Source organism: Palaemon carinicauda, chromosome 2 (genome assembly GCF_036898095.1).
Source record: "Palaemon carinicauda isolate YSFRI2023 chromosome 2, ASM3689809v2, whole genome shotgun sequence".
NCBI classification, from domain to species: domain Eukaryota; kingdom Metazoa; phylum Arthropoda; class Malacostraca; order Decapoda; family Palaemonidae; genus Palaemon; species Palaemon carinicauda.
The window spans coordinates 91303842-91318361 of record NC_090726.1 but is presented as its reverse complement, the minus strand read 5'-3'; the positions used below and the strand labels follow the sequence as shown (position 1 = coordinate 91318361).

Below are 14520 nucleotides of genomic sequence, written 5' to 3'. Positions count from 1 at the left end.
TTACACCCTCGTTAAATTCTAATGGCTCGCCATTTCAGCTGCGCTAAAAGGTAAACCCTGTGTAAATAGCTAAGGTTTGTATGGTTAGGAAAAATACAAATTATCTTCGAATTTGTCATGTTGAGTGTGGAGTTTAGCTCCAATACAGTATTACACTTTCTTCATCAAATCACAATGCTTGGTTCTAACACCTTCGTGCAGATAGGTTAAGTCTTTTAACTCTCTCTCAAAGTTAGTGAGGTGTCAGGGTACCTTTAAAGAGCTTGTGCGAATCACAGAGTTCTACCCTGGGACAGTTACCAGACAGTTGGTTTTGGGATTTCCAACCCCTCTAAGAATGAGGATTCACTCTAAAGAGCGTGATGGTTTGTATATAGTGCCAGAACAAATGACAAGTTTGGAAATCATTTGTATTTTTGTTAGTGATACAAACTTCGAGCTCTTTACATATACTGATCCCACCATCACATATTACTCAAGAAGTCCTGTCTGCAATTGCAAAGGGACTTGCCACTACTAGTGCTGGTGTGAGTTGGGTGGCCGGTGTGCTGCCCTCCCCCTCCGCTAACTGGCGGTGGGTAGTAACACCTTCCTAAAAAGTCTAACGACTTGTTTCAGCTGTCGCCAAAATACATCTCCACTGTAAAGAGCTCTAGGTTTGTATAGTTGAAAAAATACAAATTATTTCCAAATTTGTCAGGTTATTATTATTATTATTATTATTATTATTATTATTATTGAAAGGGTGAAGTTAAGTTTTCAGTAGAACTTGATGTATTTATTCTTATATTTATTCTACTACTTTTTACCACTTATTTTCTTTTCAGTTCAGTATCCAAACAAAAGTGAAAATTATGAAAATTCTCTGGATTGTACTGTCTGTCATTTTGATTACTGTTGGAGTCTTGGCAGGCCCTCTACCTAAGGATGATCTTGCCTCTGAAAATGCAGATAATAATACAAAAGTTGTAAGTGGCAACATTACTGCTACAGATGATGGAAGTCTTAGTACTAAGAAAAATGAGGGCATTAAGGATTCAGGACAACAGTTAAGTAAATTGTCAGGAAACTCAAATGATACTAGTAAATCAGTAGATACAAAATCCATATCACCACCCAAGCCTGAGGCAGAAAGCAATTCTGAAGTCCAATCGAATGACAGTGGCATAAAGACAAATACTGGAAGCACTAAAGAACCTCAAAATTCTGAAGATAATACAAAAACTACAGCCAAACCAATAACAGTTTCTCAGAGTTCTAAGGCCAAAGAAAGTGATGTACCCCAGGAGTCAGTGACAGTAGCTAGTAAACCATCTTCAGATACTAAAGGTCAGGAGACTAATTCTGCTAGTCTCTCAAAGTCAACTGAAGCTGCTATTTCATCTTCTGATGACGTAAAAAGCAATACACAAGAAAAAAATGTTTCTCCTGCTTTTACAGAGCTAAAGAAATCGGAGACCAATGACAGTAGTGTAGATAAACGTCCTGGTGTAAAAAATGACTCCTCTTTTGCTCCTAAAGAAGAAAATATGAGCAGTTCTGGATTATTTATACCTCCGATTGTAAAAGAAGACTCGGACACTAATGATAAAGAAACCATTACAAAAGACTCAGAAGTACAGAAGAGTTCAATAGACCCTTCTTATGCTTATGATGATGATGATTCTTCACCGATTGCCATTAAAACGGATCACACAAATCCCATTGGACAAGATGATGTTCAAGGTAAGAATTAATAAACTATTACTGTACTTTATTTGCACCAATAATGTTTTACTACACTTATTAGGTTTTTATTAGTGTTTTGTTGTAGTTAACTAGCTTATAGTTTTTAAATATTAAACTTAGCCGGTGAATATATAAATAGCTGACGTCTCCGACGGCCCGACAGATTCCAAAAAACTCGCGAGCGATCGCCATGAAGGTTGCGGGTGTGCCCACCAGCGCCGACTATCGGCCAGATACCGCATATACTTCTCAACCACTTCAGTTCTTCTCTGTCGGTGTCACCGACAACATTGGTTCCGCTCGCTCTAGACCTCGAGTTTTCTACCGAATTGGTGAAGTAGGCCTACTTTGTTTTGGGTTTTATTGGCTTTCGCTGTGTTGGTGTGTTCCTTCAATAAAACTCTTGAAACCTTTTTTGCTTTTTGTTTTTTGTTGATGAACTTGGCTTTACTTTGAATTTTCTCTGGTTGTTCATAATGGCTGACCCTTCTCCTGTATATCGCAAATGTGCGAGAGATTGTAACAAACGTCTTCCGAAAGCCTCTATCGACCCTCATACTGTTTGTTCTAATTGCCGGGGTAAATCCTGCCAATTAGGAGATCGGTGTGAGGAGTGCGTGGTTTTGTCGGAATTCGAGTGGTTAGAGTATGAAAAGTATACTCGTAAGCTTGAAAGAGACAGGGTGAGGAGAAGCTCATCTAGATCTTTAGAATTTTCCTCCTCCCATGCCCCTGAACCTAATCCTTCCCCTGTAGTGGTAGTTTCTGAACCCCCTATTAGCACTCATGAACCTTCAATGCGCGATATGTTTTTAGCTATTCAAGCATTAGGTGAGAAGGTTGAAACCTTAGCCTCGGACAGGAACCAGCTTATGTCCGATGTTAAGTTGTTAAAGTGTCAAAGTGGTAAAGTAGAAAATCAAAGTGGTAAAGTGGAAAGTGCGCAAAATGTGTTTAGTGTTGCGACCGAGGGTTTGTCTGTTCGTGCTTGTCGCTCCCCTAGTCCGAGACCTCTTTCAGGCTCCCCTGCACCAGGGAGAAGGAATGTCGTAGGACTTAAGGGAGCGAGAGGTGTAAACCGACGTACAGACGTTCCCTCTTTGGTATCAGACGTTTCTCATCAAGAACGTCCTTACCATAAAACGGGGGAGACTAAGTTCTCCTCGTCTTCCGACGACTTGTCGCATAAGAAACCTTGGCGTAAGGTTTCTAGACCCTTAAAGCGCAAGTCAGTCCCTTCAGGACAGGTCCAGCGTCCTGGCTGTAGCCATTGGGGCAGCTCTGACCACTTTCAGTCATCGGATGGCTGTTCGCCTGTTAAGCGAAAACGTAACACGGAGTCCGAGGGTCTCGGTAGGTGCGATGATTTGCATGCACAGACGTTACCGACGTCACGGCCCGTTCCGACTCCCGTTGACCCGAAGTGGTTTGTCCTGCGGGACATGCAGTCTAAACTTTCCTCTTTAATGGAGGTTTACGAGCATGAACAGCTTCGCAAAGATCCTTTGCTTGCGGTTCGCCAGTACGATAAGCGTGACCCTGGCCTTCAGCCTCCTAAACGAGTGTTTTCTTGTCCTTATGATGTTAGCGCTAACGTTTCTAGTGCTTTTAAACGCGATTTTGATCGTGTTCCTCGTCATTCACGTCAGTCACGTGACGTGGAACCCCCTTTGCCGCAGTCTCGAGGTGACGTTCAGCAGCTGTCACCGCAGCCCCGCACTGACGTTCGTCGACCGACTCCGTTGCCCCGACGTGACGTTGAACGTCTGTCACCGTAGTCAGATGTTGTTTTTCCTGCTCAGACCCTGCAGTCAATGCAGTCTCGACGTGATGTCGAACGGCAATCAACTCAGGCTGTTGTTGTTTGTCAGTCACAAGACTTTCAGTCTTTGCAGCCGCGGCGTGACGTCGTTACCTCAGCTGTTGCTGCTGCTCCGTCGCATGTTGACATAGCCTGTCAAGCGTTGCCTCCTCGGCATGTCTCTCCGTATCGCGAGACTCGGCAGTTGTCGGATGAGGAAGTCGTTGACCCCCTTCCAACTGATATTCCTTTGGGGACTTTTTCAGACGGAGAGGAGCCTAAAGTTGCTCAGCCCTCTCTTGATTTTAAGAAGATCATGCTTATTTTTAAGGAACTTTTTCCTGATCATTTTGTGTCTGCTGCTCCTCGTTCGCCCCCATCAGAGTTCACGCTGGACCTAGCTACTTCGACTCCGTCGTTCACAAAGTTAGTGCTCTCTCACTCTTCTAAGAGAGCTTTGCGTTTATTAGGCGACTGGTTAATGACCAGGAGGAGTTTGGGGAAGTCAGCTTTTGCTTTTCCCCCTTTCAAACTGGCTTCTCGTGCGAGCGTCTGGTATGACACGGGAGAAGTTCTCGGCTTGGGAGTACCTGCCTCTGCCCAGGGAGACTTCTCAAGCCTCGTAGACTCTCCTCGTCGTCTGGCCATGAGACGCTCGAAGGTTTGCTGGTCCTCTTCAGACCTAGATCATCTCCTCAAAGGAGTTTATCGGGCCTTTGAAGTTTTCAACTTTTTGGATTGGTCGCTGGGAGCCTTGAGTAGGAAGATCTCCTCAGCAGACCGTGATGTCTCTGTGCAAATTATGTCCTGCATGGACAAGGCTATCCGAGATGGCTCTAATGAACTCGCTGCTACTTTTACAGCAGGAGTTCTTAAGAAGAGAGAGACTCTTTGTTCTTTCCTGTCTGCAGGGGTAACTCCTTGTCAAAGGTCAGAACTTCTCTTTGCGCCATTGTCTTCTGCCCTGTTCCCGCAGCAGCTGATTAAGGATATCGCAGCGTCTCTTGTGCAGAAGGATACTCATGATCTGATGGCCACGTCTGCGCATAAGGCTGTACCTTTGTCCTCTTATGTCAACAGACCTAAATTTGATACTCCAGCGACAAGGTTTATCCTGCCCTTTCGTGGCAGAGCTCCCAGTAAGGGAGGCTCTCGTGCCGATAGTAAGAGAGGTAAGAGGAGAGGATCTAAGTCCTCCCGTGGCAGAGTCTGACTGCCCACGTCCTCAGACAGCAGTAGGGGCCAGATTGACCAACTTCTGGCAGGCCTGGGAGAAGAGGGGTGCAGACCGGGAGTCTGTTTTGTTGCTAAAGGAGGGTTACAAAATCCCTTTTGTACGGAGACCTCCTCTAGTAAACGATCTGATAGACCTCTCTCCCAGGTATCGAGAGGAGTCGAAGAGACAGGCATTACATCTGCAGGTGTCTCAGTTGTTAGAGAAGGGGGCGGTGGTGAAAGTCTCGGACCTTCAATCCCCAGGTTTTTACAACCGTCTCTTCCTAGTTCCAAAGCATACAGGAGGTTGGAGGCCGGTGCTGGATGTCAGTGCTCTCAACGTGTTTGTTGTCAAAACAAAGTTTACGATGGAGACCACCAAATCCGTTCTAGCAGCAGTCAGAGAGGGAGACTGGATGGTCTCTCTCGACTTGCAGGATGCGTACTTCCACATTCCTATGCACCCAGATTCTCAGCCGTATCTAAGGTTTGTATACAGGAATGTGGTGTACCAATTCCGAGCACTGTGCTTCGGCCTCAGCCCTGCTCCTCTTGTTTTTACGAGGCTCATGAGAAATGTAGCAAAATTCCTACATTTGTCGGGGATCAGAGCCTCCCTGTACCTGGACGACTGGTTACTCAGAGCGTCGTCCCATCATCGCTGTCTGCAGGACCTACAGTGGACGTTGGATCTTGCGAAGGAGTTGGGCCTATTGGTGAACATAGAGAAGTCTCAGCTGACTCCCTCCCAAACGATTCTCTATTTGGGGATGGAGATACAGAGTCTAGCTTTTCGGGCTTTTCCGTCTGCCAACAGGATAGAGCAAGCTTTGCTCAAAGTCTGTCTCATGCTAGAGAAAGACCATTGCTCTGTGAGAAGCTGGATGAGCCTCCTAGGGACGCTTTCATCCCTGGAACAGTTTATCTCTCTAGGGAGACTTCACCTACGCCCTCTCCAGTTCCATTTAGACTCCCATTGGAACAAGGAGAAAACTTTGGAGGCGGTCTCGATCCCGATCTCCGAAGCAGTCAAGACTTGCCTGGCCTGGTGGGACAGCAATATAAGACTTCGAGAAGGTCTGTCTCTGGCAGTCAAGAACCCAAACCATGTGTTATTTTCAGACGCGTCGGATTTGGGTTGGGGGGCGACTCTGGACAGTCTGGAATGCTCGGGTCTTTGGACGGCAGACCAGAGGAGCCTTCACATCAACTGCAAGGAGCTGTTGGCAGTCCATTTAGCACTGACGAGTTTCGAGAATCTGCTTCGAAACAAGGTGGTAGAAGTGAATGCGGACAATACCACGGCCTTGGCTTACATCTCCAAGCAAGGAGGCACTCACTCCCACGCTCTTTTCGTCATCGCAAGGGAACTCCTCGTCTGGTCAAAAGATCGAAACATCTCACTTTTGACGAGGTTCGTCCAAGGGAATTTGAACGTCTTGGTGGACTGTCTCAGTCGGAGAGGTCAGGTGATCCCTACAGAGTGGACCCTCCACAAGGATGTGTGCAAGAGTCTTTGGATGACTTGGGGTCAACCCACCATCGATCTCTTTGCGACCTCGCTGACCAAAAGGCTCCCGACTTATTGCTCTCCAGTCCCAGATCCAGAGGCGGCCCACATAGATGCCTTTCTGTTGGACTGGTCTCACCTGGACGCTTACGCATTTCCACCGTTCAAGATCCTCAACAAGGTGTTGCAAAAGTTCGCCTCTCACGAAGGGACAAGGTTGACGTTGGTTGCTCCCCTCTGGCCCGCGAGAGAGTGGTTCACAGAGGTACTTCTATGGCTGGTAGACGTTCAGAGGAGTCTGCCTTTACGGATGGATCTCTTACGGCAGCCTCACGTAAAGAGACTTCATCAAAGCCTCCCCGCGCTTCGTCTGACTGCCTTCAGACTATCGAAAGACTCTCAAGAGCTCGAGGATTTTGGAAGGAGGCAGCCAGAGCGATCGCGAGGGCTAGGAGATCCTCTACAATCAAGATCTACCAGTCGAAGTGGGAGGTATTTAGAGATTGGTGCAAGTCCTCCTCTATTTCCTCCTCCAGTACCTCTGTAGCGCAGATTGCGGATTTTCTCCTGTATCTGAGAAACGGTCGCTCCCTCTCTGCTTCCACCATTAAAGGCTACAGAAGCATGTTGGCTTCTGTTTTCAGGCATAGAGGCTTGGATCTTTCAAATAACAAAGATCTCCAAGACCTCCTTAAGTCTTTCGAGACCTCTAAGGAGCGTCGTATTTCAACTCCTGCTTGGAACTTAGACGTGGTCCTACAGTTCCTAATGTCAGACAGGTTTGAGCCTTTAGATTCAGTCTCCCTGAAGGATCTTACCCTCAAGACACTTTTTTTGGTGAGCTTGGCTTCGGCTAAAAGGGTCAGTGAGATCCATGCTTTTAGTAAGAACATCGGCTTCTCGACGAATAAAGCTATATGTTCTCTTCAACTTGGTTTTTTGGCCAAGAACGAACTTCCGTCTCGTCCTTGGCCTAAATCTTTTGAAATACGTAGTCTTTCAGAGATCGTAGGTAATGAAGTTGAAAGAGTGCTGTGCCCCGTTAGAGCTCTTAAGTTTTACTTGTCTAGAACTAAACCAATACGAGGTTGTTCTGAGGCTTTATGGTGCTCCGTTAAGAAGCCCTCATTGCCCATGTCTAAGAATGCGTTATCTTACTTTGTTAGACTTTTAATACGGGAGGCACATTCTCATTTAAGTGAGAAGGATCATAGTTTGCTTAAGGTCAAGACTCACGAAGTGAGAGCAATAGCGACTTAGGTGGCTTTTAAGCAAAATAGATCCCTTCGAAGTATTATGGACGCGACCTTTTGGAGGAGCAAGTCAGTGTTCGCTTCATTTTACTTAAAAGACGTCCAGACTCTTTATGAGGACTGCTACACACTGGGTCCATTCGTTGCAGCGAGTGCAGTAGTGGGTGAGGGTTCTACCACTACTTTCCCTTAATCCCAATATCCTTTTAATCTTCTCTTGAAATGTTTTTAATCTTGTCTTGGGTTGTACGGAAGACTAGGAAGTCTTTCGCAATCTTTTTGGTTTGGCGGGTGGTCAAATGTTGTTTCTTGAGAGCGCCCAGATTAAGGGTTTTGATGAGGTCCTGTTATAGGGGTGTTCGCCCTGGATATAACAGCTCCTGGGAGTCTTTCAGCATCCTGAGAGGATGGCTGGGCTTCGTGAGGATAGCGGACTAATGAGGCAGAGTAATCATCAGAGTCAGCTTCCTTACCAGGTACCTATACTCAAGTTTGTTTTTTATGAAATATTTGTCAAAAACTCTTGAGCATATACGCCTTTATTGTATTAATACTGGTCTTTACCCACCACCATGGGTGTGAATCAGCTATTTATATATTCACCGGCTAAGTTTAATATTTAAAAATGATATTTTCATTATAAAATAAATTTTTGACCCCTCCATAATATTAAAGGCCCTCCCTTCCTCCCCGATAGAGACCCAGCGGACTGAGAAGAACTGGAGTGGTTGAGAAGTATATGCGGTATCTGGCCGATAGTCGGCGCTGGTGGGCACACCCGCAACCTTCATGGCGATCGCTCGCGAGTTTTTTGGAATCTGTCGGGCCGTCGGAGACGTCAGCTATTTATATATTCACCGGGTAAGTATATTCAAAAATTTATTTTATAATGAAAATATCATTTTTTGAGTTCTGTGTTAGTTTTCTTATATAGCTTGAATGTGGAATATGTTCTTTAGGCTATTGTTATTGAAGCTGATTTTTTTTAAGAAATTTTGTCCAGTGGATTTTGAGTAACTGTTTAAGTCATTTTTAAAGCCAGTTTGTTCCGGCGTAAATACAAACCCTCCGCTATTTATAGGGGTGTACTTTCGGCGTAGCTGAAAGACAAGCCATGATAATTTAGTGAGGGATAACTACCCCATCCGCTAGTTACCGGGCGAGGGGGATGGGGGCCAGACTGGCTACCCCGCTCACTCACACCTCTCGGCTTAGCAACCACTGTACTTTATGGCTCGGTAGAGGACGGACATGCTACCTTTCTCTCCCGCAAAGGCTTGCCTTGATTATTTTTCTGTTTAGTTTATTCTTTTGTGTGTGTTTTTATCTTATACAGTACATATATATGCATGTATATATGGAAACATACTCTTATGTTATTAAATACTTGTATCTTTAATTACTGTTGAGAACGTAACCGGCGGACTCCGCCATAAGGGAGTTGTCATTGTGTTGATATACCCCTGCGTGGGTGGCCCGAAGTTCCCAACACTTCCGTGTGTTTGTTCAGTACTTGAGTAAAAGTTTATAATAGTTCCGCTCCCTTTTGAGTAGTTCGCTTGCAAGTTAGGTAACTTGTTCCCTGAATAGTTCACATTATGCAGTGGAGTTATGAATTGTAATTCATCACAACTTTTATTTCCTTTTCTACAGATAGCAGCGATGTAGAAAGAAGACCGATGGCTTCGGGCACTCCAGTTAATGTCCTGTGCTTCCTGTGGCAGTTCGTGAGCTGCCTACCTTGCGAGGTAGCACTCGTTTCTGACCTTTAGCTTGAACAAGGCTTGTAGATGGGGAGCATGCAGTGCTGCCAGGAGGTTTGCCTCCAGGGGTTGGAGAACCTTCTCTTACGAGGAAGTGTTAACCTTCCCCGGAGTTGGGCTACTCCCCCTTCCGAGGGAGAGCTTCCCTACTTCAGCCGTTCAGCAACCTTCCCTCTTTCAGGAAGAGCTGCTGACGCCTCAACGAGATCTGCTTCTGCTATCTCGTCGCCGAAGACTGTGCTTTTTCCCCTTGAGCTGAGGAAAAGCAAGTCCAAGGCTTGTTCCTCCTTCGGGGGGAACTTCTCTCTCGTTCGCGAGAAAGATCGTTACGCCTATGCTTTTTTTCATAGAGCTGGGAGAAAGCTTGTCTTAGGCAATGTCCTCCTTTGGGAGGACTTCTTTCTCTTTCGCGAACGAGATTAATACGCCTACGCTTTTTTCCCATAGAGCTGGAGAAAGCTTGTCTTAGGTGGTGTCCTCCTTCAGGAGGACTTCTCTCTCGTTCGCGAGAGAGATTATTACGCCTACGCTTTTTTCTCATAGAGCTGGGAGGAAGCTTGTCTTAGGTGATGTCCTTCTTCGGGAGAACTTTTCTCTCGGTCGCGAGAGAAATCTTATGCTCAGCTTTTGCATTAGAGCTGCAGGCATTGAGTCTTTTTCCGACGACAAGGATTTTGCTGATCCACCAGGAGTGGTGGCAGAGCTTTCTCCGAAGCAGGTATCCCCTTTGGGGGAACGAATCTCGTTCTAGAGAGAAGAATGCCTATGGGCATCGGGGGTCCCCCTTACGCTTATGGTTCTCCTCCAGGGGCGGAGCGAGAGTCTTGTCTTAAGCGACGTTCTCAACCTCCTCAGTGGAGGAGGTATCTTTAGAGTGGTATTAGTCTCCCTCTCGGGCGGAGTCTGCTCAGCGTTCCTCTCCGGAGGATCTTAGGGTAGAAGGGCTGGTGACCCCTCTCCATCCTGGATGTTTTCCTCGTGCTCTGAGGAAATGTCTTTTTTGAACTAGCTGGTTCTCCTCGCAGTGATCGTGAGCCTTTGGGTTCTCATCATGTTGATCCTGCGGGTTCTCACGACTTTAGGAGTCCTTTGGGCCTCTGTCGCGCTGGACTTCGAGTTCACACGACTTGGAACCTTTGGGTTGCAGTTACGTTGAGCCTTCGGGCTCTCGTAACGATGGTTACGCTGATCCTTCGGGCTCTTGTACCATCAGTCACGCTGACCCTTCAGTGTCTTGTGACAAGGAAACTTCAGTTTCCCGTTGCGCTAGCCCGTCAGGGTCTCGCAACACGGGTTATGCTGAACCTTTGGGCTCTCGCCTTTAGTCACACTGATACTTCGATATCTCATGACAAGGAAACTTCGGTTTCCCATTGCTCTGACCCTTAGGGGTCTCGCAACACACAACACGCTGAACCTACGGGTTCTCGTGACCCTCGTCATCAAGAGTCTTTCTCTTATGATAGAGCCCCCCCAGATGCTGAAGCCTTGATGAGGATGGGGGGTGGGGGCTTAGGAATTAGCAGCTGGGCTCTAATGAACAGTGGGAACTACTTCCCACTAGACCTCGGTGCCCAGCTGTCGATCCAACTAAATCAGTCAGCACTTTCTCTTTTACTTTTGGTTATTTCTTTTTTCTCCCATCTCTTCCTTTTGGGCTCGATATTGTTGACGACTTTGGCATGTTCGATTATACTTTGGCTGCTGCTTTGGATTTGGCACAGTGTGGGATGGATGGCATTCCATCTCAACCTTTGCCAATTTAGACGCCATCACCCTCTGGCAGACCCCATTGGGTGCAGACCAAGTCTGTTAAGAGTCGGTCTCCAGTGATCTGGTTTTAAGTCACCCATATTTGCGGGTAGTGGGTGACGCCAGGCATTGGAGTTGACGGTGGGAGGGGCTAACTACCCCCACTGACCAGTGTACGTCTCCCTAAAGAGAGGCAGCCCCTCTCTAATAGAGGACTGGTCCCCGCTGAAGCCTCTTCTCGTGTTGGGACACATGGGATATGAGGACTGACATCTTCTGATAAGAGGTGGATAACCTGGCTTGCTCATACCAAAAAAACCCACCCCTCTGTTGATGACCTGGAAAATACAAACATGGACCTCGGTACAGACAGCTCCAACTCGGGTTCTAATATTGTTACATTAGAACCTTATTCACGTCATGTGAATAATAAAACACGCAAAGAAGAGAGAGAGAGTGAAAAATGATGACAGTACAGAAAGATATGGAAAAGTAGAAGTATTACCTGGTCACTATGAAGTTGTGAATTATGAAAATTTTTTTATCTTAGAATTTGAAAACGGAAGAAATGAGCGTGTAAATGTTTTTTAAGCTAATAAGGAAATAGTTACTTTATGTGGAGGGCAGCCAAAAATTCTACCCCTGGGAAATGGAAGTCTCTTGATAGAGACACTATCCTCATTACAAGGTGAAAGGTTAAAAACACTTACAACATCGAATGGTCATAGTGTAAAATGCGTTTCGTACCCTACTTTCAACCAGAGTATAGGTGTGATATGTGCTCCAGAATTGCTGGATATAGAGGAAAAAGAAATTGAGGATGAACTGAAAAATCAAGGCGTAGTTAAAGTAATCAGAATGAGAAAGAGAGTTGGAGAAAAACGTATTCCTCTTGCTACTTTAATTATAACATTTGATCAATGCACATTACCAAATGTTATAAAAGCTGGTTGGCTATCTTTGAATGTAAAACCATATATTCCTTCACCATTGCGATGTTATCATTTCCAAATGTATGGCCATTTAAGCCAGAAATGTAAGGAAAAACTGAACAATAAGCCAGCTGTTTGTGCCAACTGTGGAAAAAGTAGTCATGGAGTATGCATAGAAAACCCTAATTGCATACATTATGGGGAAACACACCCAGCTACATCTAAAAGCTGCATTAAATTTATTTTTGAAAAAGAAATTCAGTCCATTAGGACCATGGAAAGGGTTACTTTTAAAGAGGCTCGTAAAAGAGCTCTTGAAAAGCACATTAGACCAGGGTAACCTTTTTCAATGGTTCTGAAGAAAAACTTGCCAAACCACACAGACGAAAATTATATCTCTACTTCTAATATGAAGAAACAAATGAAAGTAGTTATAGAGGTTGAAAGTCCCATCGAAAATCTATGTCCAGAAATTGTAGAAAAATCAAAACAGATATGTAAAGATCTGAAAGTTATTCAAAAGCCAACTACTCAGATTCTAAACAATAGTACAAACCTCTCTCAGGCCGTGTCCTTGCCCGATATGATGGAGGTTTCACTTGAAACTTATTTACCTGGTGAACCTGTAGTGGGGAAGGTGCAAAAAACTGACAGATCACAACATTTTAATCGAAAAAGAGAGAGACCTCCATCTCTCTCGCCTCCTACCACAAGAAACATTAAAAGTCACGACTTCTAATAAATATGATATCTTGTCTGTTGATGTTTCTTATCAACTGGAAGGTAAATTGAACCAATCAGAAATTCAAGTTGAGGTACATCATCCTCCTCAACAATTAGATCAAAAGGACACAAAGAAAAAGAGGAATACAAAACCCACTATATCAAGATCCTTTCTAGAGATATCACCAGGAAGTATTGTTAGATCAAATATTGCCAATGGGAAGACTTCATCTAAGGTGTCTTCCAAAAAATAAATCATAGTTTTTGCCTCCATTCTGCAATGGAATTGCCAGGGTTTAAGGGCGAAATATGAAACACTCAAGCTCCTCATACATGAACATTCCCCTATAACTGTATGTCTACAAGAAAGCAAGCTTGATGCTATACTCCTTGTCCTCGAGAATATGTTAGCTATGGGACACCATATGATTAGCGAGCAGGGAGCCCAGTGGGGAAGTCTTATATACGTTCGTCGAGATGTTCCCAAAATATCTTTGTCTATCTGTACCCCTCTGCAGGCAGTGGTTGTACAGATTTATATAGGGAGAAAATACACAATCTGTTCTCTTTACTTGCCTCCAAATGATAACATCTCATATGATAGTATAGTAGAGGTGATTAAACAACTCCCACAACCTTTTCTTTTACTAGGAGATCTTAATAGTAGACATCCTTTATGGGGTGATTTTTTGGCAAACGCAAGGGGTAATATTATATCATCAATTTTGGCGAAGGAAGATGTCGGGCTCCTTAATACAGGAGAGCCCACACATTTTCATGTTCAGACAGGTACCTTGTCCTGCATTGACCTATCAGTTGCAAGCTCTAACTGTCTTCTCGATTTTAATTGGAGAACATTAGATGATTGGCATACTAGTGATCATGCACCAATCATTATAAACACCAACAATGGTCCACCTTTACAGAGATCGCCTCGATGGAATCTTGATAAGGCGGACTGGAATAGATTTCGGGAGTTAAGTGAAATTGAAGGAAATACAGAACAGTTTGAAAGTGTTGACGATGCCATAAAGTTACTTAATGGAATTCTTCACACAGCAGGAGTGAATTCTATTCCCAAAACAACAGGGATATTCAGACGACGACCAGTCCCCTGGTGGTCATCAGAACTAACTGCCCTGCACAGAGCCACAAGAAAGTCTTTAACTCGATTGCGCATGCGCCGTACTGAGGAGAATTTAGTCATATACAAGAAATGTAGAGCTTAGTTCCTTCGTGCCATGAAAGAAGCTAGGCGCCAGTCTTGGATGTCATTTGTTTCCTCCATTAACAGTAGAACACCAACATCATCTGTGTGGAGGAAAGTCAAAAAGATAGCAGGCAAATTCACCCCAAACCCACCACCAGTGTTAAAGGTAAATGGCCAGTATATGACTGGAGCAACTGATGTTAGCTATGCCCTGGCTGACCATTTCTCAAATGTATTGTGCAAGTGTGATGCAGCTCCTGGTCACCAGTGTAGGAGAATTGAAGAAAAGAAAGTTTTAAACTTGGCAACAAGGAAAGCAAGTCATACAATTCTCCTTTTACGGAAAGAGAATTTGATTCTGCTCTTGCTACGTGTAATGATACAGCCCCTGGACCTGATGGAATTCCATATGCAATGATTAAACACGTACCTTTTAATACAAAGTTATTTATTTTAAGAATTTTTAATAGAATATGGCATGATCATAGTTATCCAAGTGTTTGGGAACTAGCCATTATTTTAGCCTTTTTAAAACCCGGTAAGGACAAGTTTTTAGCAGCAAATTATAGGCCAGTTGCATTAACATCTTGTTTGTGCAAAATCATGGAGAAGATGGTCAATATAAGACTGATG

At 44.6% G+C, this 14520-nt stretch overlaps 1 protein-coding gene across 4 annotated transcripts in view; it reads left to right on the top strand.

The window, feature by feature from the left end:
• Positions 1–14520, top strand: part of LOC137618893 (trans-Golgi network integral membrane protein 1-like) — a 158246-nt gene that overhangs the window by 54956 nt on the left and 88770 nt on the right. For 3 of the 4 annotated variants that reach the window (XM_068349101.1, XM_068349107.1, XM_068349098.1), the window contains exon 2: positions 828–1725. In XM_068349101.1, coding sequence (XP_068205202.1) covers positions 855–1725 — 871 coding nt within the window. In that variant the 5' untranslated portion in view covers positions 828–854. The remainder of the gene's footprint in view (positions 1–827; positions 1726–14520) is intronic. The other variant, XM_068349111.1, reaches the window with a different exon arrangement.